The sequence below is a fragment of the Nuphar pumila genome, chromosome 11, assembly GCF_984573655.1.
Source record: "Nuphar pumila chromosome 11, dmNupPumi1.hap1.1, whole genome shotgun sequence".
NCBI lineage: Eukaryota > Viridiplantae > Streptophyta > Magnoliopsida > Nymphaeales > Nymphaeaceae > Nuphar > Nuphar pumila.
The window spans coordinates 109,198,136-109,218,726 of NC_143259.1; the positions used below are offsets into that span (position 1 = coordinate 109,198,136).

The following is a 20,591-nucleotide window of genomic DNA, read 5'->3' on the forward strand; positions in this document are numbered from 1 at the left end:
AAGATAGAATGATAACCAAACGACAAAATCTTTCAAAGAGCAACAAATAATAAAAAAAGGACCCTTTTAGATGCATACCATTTTGTAAAAAATGGTTTCAAAATAAATTTAAAATCTTTGTGGGTTTTTTCAAAAATTGTTTTGAGGTTGTTTATGAATATCCAAAGTTTTTTTAGCTCCATCTTCTATTTTATCCTTTAGTGTGATGTTCTATTGTTGGCTTTGTTGTCCTCTTTATAGACCTCATTTCATACATATGATTTTAAAAAATTATCTAAAATATTTTCTTAAGAATTGAATGTAATTATTTGACAAGCTAAATAGTTTAGTCTCCTATTGAAGAATAAGAATTCTTATAGGGCTTATATACACTAGGTTTGACTTCGAGAACATGGTCCTTTGAGGGCTTGTTAATTACAGTTGTATTTGCCTTTGACTTTATCGATTTTTAGGTCTAGGTATAGGCTTGAGGATATGCTTGATATTATATTAAAAAGATTTTTTTAAAAGTAAATAAGGTTTTTGAAAATCAGACTTTTGAAAAATGTGGGTACTCGACCTACAAGTTGATCGTCATTCCTCCCCCAAGTGATGAAAAATCATCTTCAAAAAGAACTCTACTTTGTTGCTCGATTCCTTTGCATATCTATTTTTCATTCTTTCTTTTCAGCCTCTTGCAAATAAGAAACGAGACTTTCATGATACTAGGAACCACCAAAGCTTAAGAAAAATACAAAAATACAAAAATACACACAAAGAACACATAAGACAAAATTGAACTTAAAACAATAAACAAGATAAATGAAAAAACAAATGAAATAAAGGAAGAGGGAGCTCACCACGAGTTTAGGTAGCCCTCATAGATGTCTTGATGAGTACAAGGTGAATCAAATAGAGCTTCCGCACTGCTGAGGCTTTATGGACCTGGGTCCATTAAAGTGAATCCAATGGGCTAAGTAGGTTGACCTAGAATAGTTGGATTGGGCTACATGGTTCAACAAAATTGGATTGACTTAGACTAAGGTGGACTCATAGTGCAAAGGGGCTCCTTACTCCAGTTTTAGATGGTTGGAATGAGAGGGAGAGACTCTATTTATAGGGTACAAAATGAATTTTAGACCAAGACAAATAGAATTTTGGATCAAGATATCTATATTCAACTGCTATGTATCAAGTTGTTTTTAATTGGGTGAAAAGTGAGATGACAGACCATGTTTGGTAGGGATTGCATGGATTATCATAAGGAGTTTGCATATGGAAGAAAAATGGTTTTGACATGATTACTATGCTTTTTCTAAGGTTTTAAAAGGCCTAAACTCGAAAATCCATAATTTAGGTAAGTTCGTTTGTGCCAAGACACATTGTTCTAAAAAAATAGGTCTGAAATGGCAAGTTTTGGACAATTCTAGTTCTTATCATAATTCTTAAAATATAACTAATTTTAGTGTCAATTAATTTATTTAAACGATAACAAATTTATCTTCAACTTTTATTTTAAACTCAAGACCCAAAAAATGTAATATAATAGGCCAAAAACGCGTTCTAAGTGGGGCCTAGCTAAAAATTAGGGTGAGCCTTAGACAAAATTTACTATTTTGGCCATGAATCTTTCTTAGAGCATCCATTTTGACCCAAATTTATTTTATTTAGAAGGTAAGACATTCTAAAATATTCAACTTTTTGGTAAAAATATCAAAAATGTCATCTTGTAGCTGAAAATCATATTACAAATCAAGTTTGCCCAGTTTTCGGACCTGAAACAACTCATTTGAGAAATCCAATTTACCCAAGATCTAAATGGATTGAAATTATGGTGTACCCCTTATTGTTATTGAGCATGCAAAGTATGATTGCTAACAAAAAAGTAGACACATCAATATAAAAAGACAAAGGTTAACACAAACACAAAGCTTTTTTGAAAGTCTTTTAAAAAGGATAACATGATGACAAGCATGAGCTCTACAACTTAAGGCATGTATGAAGCCACATGTGAGGTCATATTTATGATGATCTTTTATATGAGCAAAGAGGTCTTGGCCAAATGACACTAGGCTAAAATAAAAGCTCATATTTTGTTTCACACGAGGGACTTTCCTTAAATTTTGTAGGTGAACAAGAAGTCTTTATTGAATGAGGTCAAACAACAGATGAAACAAGTGCCTTGTCACATAAGATTGCATAGATAGACAGTAGACAAGATTTTAAAAGATAAAGTCTTTCTTTTAAAAAAGATGAGGACATAGGCAAACTTTGAAAAAATGTTTGAAGTTTTGACCAAAAGCGACTAAGTGTGGATCCCGAATTTTTTAAAACAAAAGGAAGGGGTTTCATAAGAAAATTTTTAGAAATGGGTCTGAATGGCTGGATCCAAATTTGAGAGTTTTTGGAGTCCATTCTTCAAGGTTGCACGCCTTTCCTCCTTTATTGAGCATATATCATCTATATTAGAGCTCAAGATCTTTGTCTTTGGGGTTGTGGCTTGTGAGTGCACATACCTCGTATGCGGATCTCGATGACGAGAAATCCACCAAGACTTAAAAAAAGGCGAAACAAACAAAAAATATGGGGATTCAATACTTATAAAGTTGTAATAAATAAACAAAATAAATATCAAAATGAATCAAATCTTACCTCAAGCTTAAGTAGCCCTTTCTACATTGTTGGCGAACGTGGTGGAACACAAGTAGCACTTCAGCTAGGTGTGGACTCCTAAAGAAAGGTGAGATAGGGGATCTAAGTCCTAGGCTAGGCTAGGTAAGCTTAACTAAGTTAAGTTTAGTTGTGCAAGGATTTTGACAGAGTAGGGCTATAGCTAGGGACTTGGACTCTAGATGTTGAAATAAGGAGGTAACCTCCTATTTATAGTTTTTCTTGTGGATCTAGATATGTTCCCCAAATATTCATGATGTGTCTTTTCGGATTCACCCCGTATTTGGATGCAGTGCTCTTATTACCTAGTTTTTGAATGGAGGGTTGAGATTTGTCCAAGGTATACTGCCTTAGAGGTAAGAGCTGACTTTTGTAAAGAGGTTTATGATTCAGAATATTTCATCCTGAGTTTGAAAGGAGGGTAGGATATGATTTATCAAAAGGATATACTTTCTAGAATTTGGTGACAAATGTTGACGACAAACACTAAGTGTCTTTAACAGTAGGAGCTGATGACACTTCATGAGATGGCAAACTCTTGACAATAAGCATGTGTGTCGTCTGAAAACCCTTGAAGACAAACATGGTAAAATGCTAATTGTTGACAACATATGGGAAAAATGTTGACACTTCATGTGTTGTTAGCTACTCATGACTTATTTTGGCTATAACTTTTGATTTTGATATTGAATTGACCTGATTTTTTGTTCATTGGAAAGTTGACATCCTTCATTTTAATTCTTCTTGGCTCTAAAGGAGTTATTTTAAAGGTCAAAAATAAGATTTGAAATTAACCTTGTTTTGGTGTAAGTTAAAAACATGAATTATTTTGTATGTAAAATATCTCAGTAAAATGGGGTATCTATAAATGCCCCGCTTTGTTGTCGAGTGCACGAAGCTGAGTCGATAATAAAGAAGTAGACATGTTGATTTTGGAAAAGAGCAAAAGATTGACTTTGAAAAAGTTTTTTTTAAAGGGATCTTGTAACTACAAAGACATAAACGACTTGACAGTGCAAGATAATAGCTAAAGGCATGTACATAGCTCAACACGAGGGTTTCTCTATGATGCCTATATATATATATATATATATATATATATATATATATATATATATATATATATATATATAGGCAAAAAGGTCTTGCCAAATGAGGTTAGACTAAAGACTAAGCTAGTACCTTGTCTCACACAAGGACTTTCTCTTGAACTTAGTTGTTGTGACCATGAAGTCTTTGTCGAGCGAGATTAGATAAAAGATGAAACAAGTACCTTGTATCTTAAAATCACACGAAAGATGGTTGATATGTTTATAAAGACAAAACCTTCAGATAATTTTTTTAGAGAAAAACATCAAAAAGACAGAGACATTTTTGAAAATGGTATATGTTTCATAGATGCACTTTAAAAAAAAAGGGTTTGGGTAAGGATGATTTAAGCGTTCGTCAAATGGGCTTCAATTTGTTTCATCAATCAGTGGGACAACCTATGGACCTAATGTTCATTGATCTTGTAACGCCCTAACTTTTTATAGTAAATTTTTTGGAATAAATTTTTTTTTTGAAATAGCGGAAGTGCGAAAAACACAAGTCGGGCGCATTACAGGGTAAAACAGAGAAGTACTAAACATACCATTCATTAATTGAAACATTAATGCCATTAATTACATCCCATAACAGAAATGTAAATCTACTAATCAGAGTTCAAACATAAAATACTGAATAAATGAGATCTCTTGGCTTTATCCAAAACGACACCCCGATGCTCCAATTAGTTGCTACCTGAAAAACATTTAAAGCAGAATGTCAGACTCCCCTGTCTGCGTAAGAAGTATTATATTTATATGTGGTGCTCAGTGACCTGTGTACAAATATGTGCAAGTACTGCAGATATAACTAGCATGAAAGTTTATAACATTCTAAGAAGATGATTATGCTTTCTAATTCATGATACAGAGCAAAGGATGACTGAACTAGAGGTATATTTATCCACATTAGTACAAGTTGTAGGTTCCACAAGTTTTACTAAAGTCAACTCAACAGAATGTAATTCTTCAGAGATAAGTTTCTAGTCAACTTAAATTATTTAATGCTTATCTTACTCTTACCCTGTGGGTACGCACAGACATAGACCTCGTAGCGGATCGAGACCATACGGGGGTCTATTATTTAATAACCCGTATGACTAGCCGTACGGATATCCAAAGGGGACGGTCAGTGACCGAGAGAGAACTCCCCAGTGGCTAGAACAAAAATTAGGATGCACCCTGTACTTCTGCAGAAGACTTGGATCTACCACCTAGAACATACTGGTAGTCCTGGTCCCCTAACTTCGTGGACTGGGGACCGGGTGAGACGCCTAGCTCTCACAAGAACAAGAATGTCCACGAAGCTTGTACCACCTACCCTCTCCAAGGTAGACCATGGGTCCAGTAACATACACCATCTTTCAGGTATACCCAGAGCCCTGGGAAACCAGTAACATATACCATTTTCAGGTATACCCAGAATCCAACATATTTAATTTATGTGTATAAATTTTCATTCTTGTTTGTTTGGATCCAGTAACATACATATTCTTTCAAATGTACCCAGAACCCTGGGAAACCAGTAACTTATACCATCTTTCAGGTATACCCAAAATCCCATATTTAATTTATATGTGCATATTTTTATTCTTGTTTGTTTGGATCCAGTAACATACATTTTCTTTCAGATGTACCCAGAACCCTGGGAAACCAGTAACATATACCATCTTTCAGGTATACCCAGAATCCCATATTTAGGTTATGTGTGCATATTTTTAATTTTATTTATTCTTATATGCAAGTCATTGCACCACAGGGGACTTTCAAAACCCCAACTCATACTCAGGTTGATCTTAGTATATGCACATTACCCATCGAATGCCTAAAAGGCACCAACCACAATTTCTCATAATTCTGGTTCAACTTTGTGTCGAGTACTTAAACATTCGGCATTTTCAGTTTTGTTTATAAGCTCGAGTGTACGTTTCGTACCCCCACTGGTTATGCCGCAACATGACATTATCCAACTTTATCATGTGTGTTCCATGTATTGGACATAATCCTAAAGTCTATATGTGAATCATATATTTAGTTTACCATCGAAACTATTTCCTTCATAGACATTTCAATTCATTTCACCTAAAAAGTCTTTAGAAAAACTTTTCTAAAAAAAAAACCCTTCATGAAAATCAATTTAGAAAAACTCTTTACTCAATTTTTCATGTTTATTAGTCGACCAATATGCTCACCGGTCGACCATCCTTTTTTGCTTCAAATCTTCTAAGCAAAACGTTATTTTTTTTATAAAATTAGTCGACCGAAAGTTTTATCAGTCGACCGGACAGAATGTCTGTTTTCTGGAAAAACTTAGCAGCAGTCGACTGAAGGTTTTATCAGTCGATTGAAACAGAATATCAATTTTCTGGAAAATTTAGCAGCAGTCGACTGAAGGTTTTATCAGTCGACTGATCAAAATGCCTATTTTTTGAAAAAAAAAATTAGCATCAGTCGACTGAAGGTTTTATCAGTCGACTGATCAGAATGTTTGTTTTCTGGAAAAATTTTAGCATCAGTCGACTGAAGGTTTTATCAGTCGACTGATCAGAAAGTCTGTTTTCTGGAAAAAATTTAGCATCAGTCGACTGAATAAAATGTCTGTTTCCTGAAAATTTTAGCAGCAGTCGATTGAAGGTTTTATCAGTCGACTGAACATATTATCAATCGACTAACTATTATTTCAGTCGACTAATTTTGCCATTTTTCTGTAACTTTTAAAAGGGTGTATTTTTTTATTTTTCAAACATTTTGATCATTCTAAATGAACTGTTTTGCCACCCCTTTCATCCTCAATGTATGAAATCTTTCAACTATAGATATGAGTGCATTCCACCCTCAAAAACATCAAATCCAATCAAATTACCCAATATGAATGATATATCTTTATTTTACCATGATGTGAAATAGCAATCACGTATACATAACTTCAGACTTGATTAAAATCATTCAATCTACAAAGTATGAAAGGTGTATTGAACAAGAAAATACAACCAAACAATAATTTCATGAATAATAATCCGAGATACTTAAGGTTCCATGCCATTCGCCTACTTTATTTTTGTTTCGATCTTGAATCCGTCATGACTAACACCCACACCAAAACTATATGCATTTTCCTACATAGATTCGAACTGTAGGTTTTGATATGAGTACTACATATCACCAGGCATATACATAGGAACAAAATGCCCTTACAAAGAACACCACAGTGCCCTAACGTTGGCCAAGGGTGAGAACCATTGGCTGAGCCACTACATATTAACCTATTGGCGAGTAGGTGTTTCAACTCATGCCACCTGGGTTTCGAGACCCTAAACATACCTACATATAGGTGATGCTTGTCGCGTAAACTCCATGATATTGCAACATAGATGCGCAACAAGGCATCAACCACTTACATACAAATAGCAATGCTCCTTACCTCTTTGTTGGAGCGTCAAGCGAACGAAGCAACGCTTCTTCCTTCGTTGGAGTAGCACACTACGTTTGCCAATGAAAGTCCAGTCGTGCAGCAATAGAAAACTCCACCACCAACTATGGAGGTCGACCACCACCGTGAGAGAGAGAGAGAGAGGGATACGTCTAATGTAACTCCTTACCAAAAATCTCTCATTTAACTTCTCTATTTAGGGGGAAGTTACTAAATTTTTAAAGCATTAAATCTTCACCCAAATCTCACGTTTTTGGTAGGTGATGTCTATTTCCAACAATGCCCCCTCCTCTCTTTGGCATAATTTCCTCTAACTTTCCTCACTATTTGCTTTATGGGTACCCCTCTTCCATGTCACATGGGATTCTCCTCAATCCTTGGTAGAGCTGGATGGAAAAGCCAAAGATTTAGGCTTAACATAATCCCATGTTTTTACCCTTTTCACCAAGGTAGAAATCATCACTTTCTTGTGAAAAAAAAATTTTGTGCACAGGGGGTTTTGAATTGAGGTTGCAACTCTACAACACTGTGTGTCCTACCATAACTCCACTTCTCCACTTGTTGTTTACTTTTGCGAAAATATTCTTTTTATGTCATATTGGGACATTTTTCCTTGTTGATGGATTTCTTCCATTTTCAAGTGGATTTTTCACCCGTTGGTTTTAAACTTGTACTCGCTTACTTTAAATGTGCTTCGGATCTCACGCTATCCTCCCGAAACCATCGGGTTTCCTTACTTGGACTCGTGAACCGGGTCGGTTCATCGGATCTCGCCAAGATCCGGATCCAAAACCACTTGTGAGAGTTTGTTATCGGTTTCATTCTAGAAACCACAAGTCATAAAAATTGTACTGCCTAACTTAAAATCTTACTATTTCACATAACAGATCCCTTTTATTCATTTAGAATTTCATAAATTTCACGGGTTTTACCGATCTATCTATATGTTGATATTATAATTAAGACTAGGTAAGTTTTTTTAAGGGTTGATTGAGTTCCTGCAAGAAAATATGTTAGTAAATAAAAAATGCAATGCATGACGACTAAAACGGCTTCTTCTTCTTCTTCTTCTTTTTTTTTGGTGGGGGGGGGGGGAGAGTCAACTACTGACAACACAACATCTGTCGTTAAGAAGTTGGCGATGACAATTTAAAACTTGCTAACGATAATCCTTGTGTTGTTAGAAATAGTGTCTCTTTAATTAATGACAAATAATGTGTCATTGTTCAAACTTTCATTTTTGTTGACGAAAAACCATGTATTGTTATTCAAACTTTCTCTTTTGTTGACGAAACATCATGGCTTATGAGACATTTTTAGGAATTATGCTTCTTTTATTGATGGCAAACCATATGTTATTAGCTAAGCTTCCTATTTTGCCGATGACACATCATGGCTCTTGAGACCCTTTTAGGAATCTTGCTTCTTTTACTGACAACATATGTGCTTGAGCTAATGACATATAGAGTATTGTTTAAGACAATCAATGTGTCAATATTTTTTTATGTGATTTTTTAAGGCAGAAACCTGCTTATAATGCCCCAAAATTCTAACCCAAAAAACATGTAATTTTTTTATGCAATTTAATATGAGGTCTCACCTATTTCATTGCCTTAATTGAACTAAACTCTAAGGAGCTAGCCTACATAAGCACTAGCGTTTAATCTCTTTAGAATTGAGTTCAAGAAAAGATGTCCAATTAACAAAACCCTTTATCAAATAATTTTGAAAATACAACAAAAATCATATATTGAAATCGGTTAAACATTCTGGATCATTCCATCATTACAACTGAATTATAATATGAATAGCATTTATCATTTAAATTTAATTTAGTCCCCCAAAAAATAATAATTAAATCATAGCATCTCAAGTATGAAATAAACAAAAATTATTTTTTCAAAACAATCCTGAAAAGGAAAAATAATTAGCTTTTTCAAAACAATAATTATTTATTCATTCAGATATGTACTTCAATTAAGAATTTATCCCAATCATAACGTGGCATCAATTGCAAAACAATTAAGTAGTCATTTCATTCAGAACATGCTATCAATTTCAAATGCATGTCATAGTTTAACTCAAATGCAAATATTATAACTATGCATGAATAATTAAATAATGCATGTACTTACCAATATAGGTTATCTTTCTTAAATGATGTATGTAATGCATAAACAAAATGCACAACCAAACATTATTTCAATATCCATTATCTATGGATACTAACACAAATCCATTACTTAGATCGAGAAACAGTTTAAGAGGGGGTATATTCAAACAATTATGGCTTAACCTTAATCATGCACTATTAACCAATTCTGAGTGAGCTACAACCATTGTCGAGAGAGAAATCCCAATACCTCTAACCTATATATCAGACTTCACTCATGAGTTACATACCTACCATATCACGACTACACTAGAGGTCAATTTTCTTATCTTCCTGGTGGGGGAGAAGCAACCTTCCATGCTTTAATTAAACTTCTGACGAAGCTAGAAGTACCGCTTACCCTCTCAATGTAAGCATCAATAGAATTAATGTGCATATTCAATATTTATTTTATTAATTTTATTGTCATTTATGAATGAACACAATTAACCAATTTCATGCTTAATGCCTCCAATTTGAGCACAATCATACATAATTTCAATGCATTATCCATATGCATGCCAAGCATACTACATTATTATACACAAACATAATCCATTAACATTCATATGCACATTTTATTATTATGCATTGACATCTTATATATTTGCATATTACAATATCATGCATTGCATATTGCACTAATATAATTCAATAGCATGCATTAGTATAATTCAATGACATGCAATAACATATTTTAATTTTATGAATTCGCATAATTTAGTTACATGCATGGGTCATTAACATTCATACACTTTATCATGTTGCAAGCATGCACATTACAACATAAACTCATCATACTGGTCATGGCATATGGCACCACATTAGGCAATATATATACCATATATTCAAAATCGGTCAACAACCTTACTAGGGTTCAGTTATGTAAAAATTATGTTGCTATTACTGCACTTAACCATAAACGTACAATCTAAGTTTGGATACTAAATTTTTATCAGAGGTACTCACATACGTTAGCTTTCAAACCATGAAAACCTCATATTAAGATTTATAAATTAAAAATTGAAAACCAAATAATAAAACCTATTTTTATTTCAAACTATTTTCACAGGTTCAATTTTGGCACAAGACTATCATCAATATTTAGTCATTGTAAAATTTTCAAGCAGAAAAAAAATCTATTTTTTTATTGGAGATTCCCACATATCTTAGCTTTTAGACATTGAAAACCTTATATCAAAATTCAATGTTAATAATTAATTAAAATCCTAGAAACAGACACTACTCGTGAGATGAGACATAATCTGTTTCTTGCATAGTCTAGATTTTACCGAACTTCCATGACTTCCTGTTACTCACTGAAAATAAAAAAAAATCCAAGATTTTTATCCCATGCCATACCACGTCTCTGATACATGTAAAACTTTTGTCCCCAGATCACTTATATTCTGAGAGATAAAAATCAAATACTATAATGTATCACAACAACATTACAAATTAAGCAAATTTTTTGTCTCATTTTGCGATGACCTTCTCTCTCAAGTCGTGCACCCCTGGTTTCCAATTTTTTTCTGAAAAATATTCTATGTGTGTATAAGACCTCCAAAAAATTTTATGATCATAGGGTTTGTGAGATCTACATCCATCTTTCAGACTGTTCAAATCCAAAAACACCAACATCGTATAGTCCCTTAACACAAGTAATTTACTTATTCTAATTATGCCAAAAAATAAAATGAATCATGTACATACATGGGTACAAACCCAAACAAGGTGCATACACGATTCATTAACATCTTTCATAATTACTATACAAACCAAATTAAGAAAAAATAAACTCTTATCATAAACAATACCCAATCCACACATTTTTGGTATAATTAGTTATAAGAATATTTTGATTTGCAAAAGCATATCCAACAACCAGTAAATGAATTTTCAGACCTAATCTTATTGTTTCCATCATTTTAACATTTCCTAAATGCACCGTTAAGCATGCTGAAATCACTAAAGCAAGAATTCTAAAATTTTAAAATGTGAGCTATCAATAATATAGCACGTTTTATGCAAGTCGCCTTTCTCTCTCTTTGTTTTTTTTTGAATAATTTTTTTTCTCAAGTAGGCGTATAGATCTCAGATTCACTATGAATATGAATTCTATATGTGTATATACAAAACCTACCTAAATCAATTCAAAGATTTTATTTCAAACATTCTAATTGGTTTCTTTTAAAAAATTGGGTATATGGTTTTTTCAAAAACCGATTTACCTAAAGTCAATTTTATAATCCCATACCCCTATGATCTATATATGATAATTATAGAGGTCTCATAGGATTGATATATCCCTTATAATCCTTATGCATCCATAAACACATGATTACTATAGCCTCTGAAAAAGATTTCTCAAAAAGAATGCGTTCTTCTCAAAAAACCAATTTTTTTACTGAAAACATTTTTGAAGAATCTAACTCCTCCAAGACCCATATTGAATCAGTCATAAGCATGTCATAGACTAATATCAATATGCATATCATAATTTGAAATAACTACATCATGTACATGCATATTGGTCTTATGCTCATATACATGGGCTAAAACATTCCTACCTTGAAAGTCGAAACTCAAGTAGGGGGTCTAATTACGTGGGTACATTGGACAGATGGATTGGATCTACTTGCTGGTCCTCTTTCTCTTAGCAGCAACACCTCCACCCTTTCTGGAGGACTCCACACGTGAGGGAGAAGAAGAAGAAACAAGAGAGGGAGAGAGTAGAGATGATATTAGGAGAGAGAGAGAGTAGAGAGAATAGGGGGGCATGTAGACCCTTCTAATAAGTGATTTGGAATTTCCATCTCCCATACTGTAACTTTCTAGTCCCCATTTAACCTTCCTATTTTTCAAAAATTTTCTTGCCTATATGACATTCTCCAAATTCCTAGGCTTAATTGGCATTTTAGTGGATTTAAAATTTTTTCAAAATATCTAATCTTAAGGTCCTAGTTAAAATTTTGGAAAGTTTTGAATTTTCTTTGACTTGCCTCAAAGTAGAGGCTCGAGCTAACAAAGAGGGGTGCACTAGTCCTACCATAGGATTCATCTTTACTATTTTAATCATCTTAACATTTCTATGGCTAAATCCCTTGATAATTAGCCTTAATTTCAATTTAGGAAACTTTGTAAATTTTGTTGACTTTTGTTTAAATTAGGTAGTTTCTTAGAATTTTAAAAAATTTCTAAGTAGGGAATTGCCAAAGAGGATAGGTCCAAATAGGGGTTGTCCCACCCTATTGGACTCTTACTTTTCATTAAATTCCAATTAACTATTAAATTTCCATTCCATTTTAAATTTCTTATTTAATTTTCTATTTAAAATTCTAACCCGATTTCTATATTGGATTCCAAATCTATTGTAGATCCAAATTATTTTAGGTAAACCCATATCCATATTTAGTTTCTCAAATTCAATCTAAATAAAAAAATCCAAATTCTAATTAAATTGAATTCAAATTACATTAAATTCTAAATGCAAATTCACTCTTAATTAAGTTCGAATTCAAATTCAACTAAGATTCAAATTCTAATTGATACTAAATCAAATACTAATTTCACCTAAATTAATGATTAAAATTAATCATTTGAATTATTTAATAATTATAAAAAATCATAACTATTGCACCCTTGTTGTCTTCAGTCTATCAAAAATCCCTATGTGATTTGATTTCCTTGGGTTTTGTCCGCATTTCCTTGGCTTAAACCATGGTGAATATTGAGAAATATAATGTTTTTTCATGCTTCGACGTCCTGGGATCAGTGCATGAGTATCATCTCATTGAAGAGGGTGACCTGGTAAAACATGTTCCCTCTCTTTTATGTTTGGTTCCCTTATGCTTTCGTCCCTTGGGACCCTTTTCTACTTCTAACCCTTTTTCTTCTTTTCGATAAAATAAGATCATTGTGTGCTCTGATCCTTTGTTGGGCTGATGCATGTGACTAAGAGCATGAAAAGGAATGATACTTTCTTCAACATGGAATGAATTATCCTTTTCTCACAAACTTATCCACCTTGAGAATACACACACATATGTTTTTGAAAAAAAAGATATTTTTATTGACTCTTGACGAATATAAAGAGATAACTAGTCATAGGGATTTATAATCACATGCCCGTTGTACATGATTGCCATATTTGGTTTTTTCAAAGATTAGGATTCTATATGCAACCAAACATGAGAAGTACCTGAGAGATCTTATGCCCTTTGGAAACGATAACATTGGAGATAAGCCTAGGTTTACTCTAGGTCAGTTCACCTTTTCATGACTTTCCTTAACTATTGCCCTCCCCATTTCCTTGCTTAGATGCAACATGATTTTTTTTATGCTCTTTCATATGTGGCCCCCTTTTGGCTAGTGTGTGGCCACTTTGGCTCTTTCATTCTGCATATCTTTATTCATGTTTTGGGCTGGTAAAATTTTCCCGGTCCCCTTACCCATCAGGTAGCACACCCAACATTGACCTTGCGGCAAAGGGATGCTTCCCATGGGCTTCAAACTATGGCCATCCGATGTTAATTGATCACTAGGACACATCTTGTGGGTTTAATTCACCTATGACCATCTCATGTAAAGCGACCAACAACAGTTGCCCTTAGCTAAGAAGACGAATCATTATGAGTAGTAGTTTAAATGGGTCATATCTAGGGGTGTCAATGGGCCAGGTTTACACGGGCCCGACCCCGACCAAACCCTATAGAGTCCAGGTATGGTAATAAATAAGAAGACCCAATTAAGATCCGGGTCTGGACTCGAAGGTCCGATTAATACAGGGATTCAGATATAGTTTGTGAAATTTTATACTAGACCCGGTACCGACCTGAGTTTCGATTAAGGTCCACAAATTTTCAATGTAAAAATGATAAAAAATATTATTTTATCGGGTATGGCCCGGGTCTGGTTCACGCAGTTCTTATCGTGTTTGGGTATGGCTTCTCTTACAATGGACTTGATTAGACCTGGGTCCAAACCTCATACTATACCCAAAAATCATGTCCAGGTCAGATTCTACCTGGGTCCGAACCAAATCCGACCCGTTGACACCCCTAATCATATCCAACAAGGAGGTTTTGCAATGTTTAGCTGTTTTGGATTTGATTTCAATTGGAATCTCTAGGTATTTAGCTGTTCTGAATCCAAACCGTTTGCATCAAGTAGGGATATATATGAGTCAGAATCCAGGATGGAGTTTTTGCAATTTTTATTTGTTTTGGATTTGATTCTAATCTGAATTCTCATTATTTAGCTGTTTCTATGCCACAGAGATTCATCAAGGACAAGTGAGGTGGGCTCGACTTGCCAGTTCAAAAATCTTTTGAAAAACAAGACAGAAGGACACCATTTTTTAAAAAATTTTAATCAATAAAAGCTATTTTTTGATATTTTAAAGGTAAAAAATGCTTGTTTTATTGAAAAGATACTAAGAAGCATTAAATATTATTAAAAAGATCAAGATAATGCTTTAAGTGTCGCATCAGTGTCTACATGCCCTCTCGTGTCATTAGGGACACACCCCAAAATGGCGTGTCGCTATGATATAAGCTGTTTCGGATCCTAACTGTTTGCATCCCAACCTACTTGTGAGCTGTTCCGTTATGTGTCATTCTTAACGAGAAACTGCACAACAAAATAAAGTGTCTCGTATCCTTTCGAACTTGTCCATGTGACAGCCAGGTATCTCATTCGACCCCGCGCACACAGAGAATGACGAACCATGCAGATAATCGCCACGGAGGCGATATACGTAGATGGACGGTGGGTGGGGCAAGCGTGGTATTTCCCTCACCCTGTTACGTCTCTATATGGTAGTATTCCGTGGATGTGCTGGTTTCTCGTTTCTGCCAATGACCCTCACAAAGGCCTTCTTCGACTATAACCAGGCGAATCTCCATTAGGCTCGGTCTGTATTCTTTGCTTGGTTGGTTTCGAAATGATGGGTTTTTACTTGGTTTTGAATGATGGGTATTTGGTTATAACTCCGTTTGCATGCTGTTGGCGATGATCTCAGGGGTGAGAAAGTAAAGGTGAGAAGGAGAAGAGGTTGGGTTGGAGGAAAAAAGTAGAAATTTTTTCGTTTCCTGTTGGTGTTTCGCGGTGGGTGATAGAGAAATGGGGAGAGTCCATCTGGTGGATTTGGAAGGGAAGATCTACAGGTGTAAATTCTGCCACAGCCACTTGGCCCTTCTGGAGGACCTGGTCTCCAAGGTCATCCTCTCTCTCTCATGAGTTTAATTGGGTACATGTTATATCCCTTGTATGGTGATTCTCATGTGCTCTGCTTTTGGATTTGGGGTTTGATATGGTTGTTAGCTTGTTGGTTTTCATGCCATCCTTTTTATACCATCTTTGCTGTAGAATTTGGGGGATAACATTGCTTGGTTCTCTTTGTGTTCAACTGTGAGACTTGTGGATGCTTTCTGTATGTTTTTTTTATAGATGGTGATTCAGTGGGCTGGAATCTTGTTACTGTGTGGATTTGAGACAACTTGGGAAGTTAGCCTCCATGTATTAGATGAGGATGGTGGTGGAGAACAAGGATTCTTGTGTGGGATAGTGCCCCCTTCATGATATCCTAGGGTCACATTAAAGGTTGTACTTTGAGAAAAGATATTCGAAGGCTTTTCTTAAAAGCATTTAATCTTCAAGTAAAATACGGGGAATCTATATTTGGGAAGACCTTTGCTATGACCACCGGCCATTGTGAGATCCCTTTCATACATAGTTTGAAAACCTAGTAGCTTCTGACTCAACTCATTTAGTATCAGATATGCCCAGTAATCCTAAATAGTGTATCATGAAATGAAAAGCAAATACAGAAGTGGAAAAGTGTTTGAGAAAACTGTTCAAAAATATTTCTGGCACATTTAGGTCACAGTGGCCATCAGTGCAGTGAGGATTTATGGGCAAAGGCAAAAATAGTTGCAAAAACATGGAAATTGCAAATAGGAGTAGAAAATTGATTCTTCGAACAAAACATGGAGTGAGAAATGGCGGTTTTAGTTTGTGGCCTAGATGAGGAATGAGAGATGGCAGTTTTAGTTTAAAATTCGGATAAATATTAGGTTAATCTTACAAAAGGAAACAATGAGAAAGATAAATTGTAAAAACTGGAGATAAATAATTCTTCCTACAGGAGTTTTTCTTGAAGAAAATAGGAATTCTGCTGGGGTTAGAATCATTGTAACTGGAAATGGTCCCTTTAAAGTTATGTAAGGGACTCTTTCCATTTTGCTTTTTGAGTGTTAAGGAGTTCCTCTAAAGATGTTGAAAATATGCTCAGATTCAATAAGAAGTTTTAGAAAACATACAAACAAATTCTGAAATACCTGCATCCAGGGGCGTAGCTAGGATTCATGTGAGGGGGGGGGGGGGTTGCAAACATGGGCGTAGGATTTTTTTTTGTTGTGATAGTTGGGGGTTCGGGGGCAGTGTCCCCGAAATTTTTTTTGAGATAAAATAAAAAATGGCTACAATTATTAATAAAATTTTATTTCATATGGACAAATCAAACTATCTATCGTCATCACAATAGTTTTAAGCCATATGTCAAGAAAACAAATAACAGAACGAGACCCTCCAATCCACAAAACGAATAGTCACAATTAAATAGAAATAGAGGCATCAATTCCCAATCAATCATCATTTTAACCGGATCAAACTCTTGATTACAGGAGAAAAACATATTATTCTTCAAAAAAAAAAGCAAAAACAAAGAAGACCAATATCATAAATCCCATAAGAAACGCAGAGGCGAGACCAAAACTTCTAAATAGGTGAAAAAATTCAACACCAACAAGAAATAAATATACGAAACACGCAACCGACTCAATAACTCGCATACCCAATAAGGAACCCAGACAGAATCAAGAGAAAACAACTCAAAAAAACGAAAACTCAATCAAGAATTCCACAAAAATCGAATCACAAAGGCATTGCAATAAGAAAGCGAGAAAAATGAAAGGGGAACAATCGGTAGAAGCATTACCTGCCAACGAGGGCAATCATAAATCGGTATCAACGAAATCCGTGGCTCCGGAGAACGAAGAGATCTTCAGATTGGCAACAAGATTATGGGGCACTCTATCGATGGGAATCACATTGTGGCACTGAGGCATTGATGGTCATACTGCATAAGAGCAAAAAATGATTGAAAAAACAATTGCATAAAAAGAAAATAACCATGTAGAGGAATATAATCAACGTAACTCAGTGCAAAAAGATACAGGTAAGTTGTACCTTGTAAGACACTAAGACTAGGTAAAAAATATGCAAAGCATGTAGCCATCATTGAAGGCAGACTCAAATACCATCTCATCATTTAGGTTATATGATACCATCAAGCTTCTAATGACGGCCATGAAAACACCAACTCAAGCTTAAAAAAGTTCAAATGTGACTGATAACAATTCCTCGTCTCAAAATATTAACAACAATCAAGTTGTTGGGCATGCATATTATATAAGTTATCATGTTGCATCTCAAGTATCCATTGGAACATTTACAAAACCTGATGGTGAAGTATTGGAAAGTTTACAGGCCACTATTACAAAGTTTACAATTACTAAGATTCTTTAACATAACCACCACCACTATCGCTAACATCATTTCTCAAATCAGGTGGATACGCAAACAAAACAACATATCACAAAATATAGCGTTTTGGCAACGTAGCTAAGCAAAAGCACAAGACCTCTCAGAAAGTTGGAAGCAATTGGGAAAATAAGCAAAACACTTTGCTAGCTAAATCAATTATCGTAACCAATGTCATCGTCGATAACAAGTGACAATCATCAAGAAGCAGAAGTGAATAAAACATGCACATATATTGGTAGCAGGGCAGGTGTGGGGGTGATATCATGATGGCGTCGATGAGAGAGAGAGAGAGAGAGAGAGAGAGAGAGAGAGAGAGAGAGAGAGAGAGAGAGAGAGAGAGTACCTGGGGGTTGAGGTTCCACCGGGGTCGAGCAGGGCCTCCGACGAAGGGGGCTCAGGTCCTGCATTACACAGAGGAGCTATGCATTTCTTAAAAAGAACCCCCCATTTAAAACCCTACCGGGTTTCGGATCCGGGTCGGGTCTGACTGGGCTACAGCCCAGTCCTGCCCCCCCGCTCCGCCTATGCCTGCATCAATTCATTTTATCCTAAAAAATACAAAAGTTGGACAACTGAAATATGGACATGAAATCTTCAGGTGTCCAGAAACTTTTTGAATTGTCAAAAGAATTCTCTTCTACCCTTTCCCCGGAGTTGATGACTATTACTTGGGAAGCATTTCAGAATTGAATGCTGAAAATTTGAATCAGCAATTCTGAAGTCATTTGAAGAATTCACACGAGAAACTTCAACTTGTCTCCACCAACAAATCATGGTGCCCATGTAGAAGATTCTGTTGACATCCAATCCTAATCAAAATATTTGGTGCCCATATATATATATATATACGTATATACATATACATATACATATACATATACATATACATATACATATACATATACATATACATATACATATACATATACAAATAAATAAATAAATAAATATATATATATATATATATATATATATATATTAACACCCCCCTCAAACTTACCCATGTAGAAGATTCTATTGACATCCAATCCTAATCAAAATATTTGGTGCCCATATATATATATATATATTAATGCCCCCCTCCCCCTCAAACTTATGGTGTCTCACCTTAAGTTTGCAATTACAAAACGAATCCCATTACGCAAGATATCATCGAGTTCTTCCATAACAAAAGTTCTTGAAGGGGCTTCTAGATCTTCCTTGATATGCTTGAAAGGTCTCTAGAATATTCAATAACGTCTATACTTTGAGAACCTCTAAATAGAGCTAAAAGAGCAATCCAACTATAACTCTCTCTCTCTCTCTCTCTCTATATATATATATTATGAAGAGAGGATCGTCAAACATGCCAAAAATACAATATATAGAAAATATTGAATATGGCAAAACATTTGTTCAAAATTATTTTAAGTAAGAATTTTTTTTGACATTAATTAAGAAATCATAGTTCTTAATTCATAAGAGAACATAATTGCACATTATCAAAAGGAGAGATGCATGCATAAAATGTCTCAAAGATAAGCTCATAAATCATTAATCATTTTAAACATTCATGAAAACATGTATTATTCAAAGCCAATACACACATATATCTATCACGAAAAGCACATTAATGCATAAAAAACATGAAATATGGATTTTCAAACAATATCAATGCCATGAATATATAACTCACAAAGGAGTTTAAATCATAAAATCCTACAAAGTGAAGTAAATTACTCATAGATAGATTTCCTTTTAAGAACGAATCATTTTTATGCAGCGGAAGATACAAGAAATGATTCAAGGCATTCAATAAAGATTAAGAAAAGACAAATATGACAAACATGGATCAATCAACTATTACATGTTAGAAATAATATTAACCATACAACTAATTCATATATGAATGAACCGTGCAATAGTTTAGAATTAATGAAAAAGTCACCTATGGACTAATTACAAGAAAACCTTTCAAGAGAAAACAACTTACAAAAAAATGAAGAGATTTAAAAATCTCACAAATATCAAGAAATGATATTTTGCAAACCTCAACAATAGTTCGACCACCACAAGCTATCACTTCACTAGACCTTCAAACCTCAAAATTCAAGTGTATCAACTACTAGAACAAGAACACAATACAAATATCAACCATTTCCAAATTAATGACCATGCAACAACAAACTGGTAATTGAAACTAAATACACCAGCTACAACTACAAGAAGTGCACATACCTCACCTCACAAATGATTGTAAAACTACAAATAACACAAATGGGTGCACATAATTCACTACATTGAAAAACATCTCTAAACCCACTCAAATTGAGGTCAATCACTTGTTAATTAGATACACCCCTAAACTGACAAGATGACAGAGGTGCACACACAACTCATCTCAACAACTAACTCGAAATTCCAACAACACTGAGTTCAAAGGTCAATCAACCATCAATCAGACCCGAGACGAGTGACAACACGCCACTCATAACCCTTGAGAATCTAGACTGATAAGATGAGATGAGGTTTACATATAACTCACCTAACGGCTAACCTTGACCTAATAACAACAAGGCCAAAAAAAAAAGGATGATGCATCAAACAAAATTCTGTGATGGTCGAATCAAAATGCCATAGTACGACAATAAAGAACTCACAAAAAGATCAATTTTAAATAAGGTGAGTT

At 34.6% G+C, this 20,591-nt stretch overlaps 1 protein-coding gene across 2 annotated transcripts in view; it reads left to right on the top strand.

Moving 5' to 3' along the window:
- Positions 1-15,149: 15,149 nt before the first annotated feature.
- Positions 15,150-20,591, top strand: part of LOC149822781 (protein yippee-like At5g53940) — a 28,875-nt gene continuing 23,433 nt past the window's right edge. For both annotated transcript variants that reach the window (XM_089981261.1, XM_089981260.1), the window contains exons 1-2: positions 15,150-15,230; positions 15,339-15,535. In XM_089981261.1, coding sequence (XP_089837387.1) covers positions 15,440-15,535 — 96 coding nt within the window. In that variant the 5' untranslated portion in view covers positions 15,150-15,230; positions 15,339-15,439. The remainder of the gene's footprint in view (positions 15,231-15,338; positions 15,536-20,591) is intronic.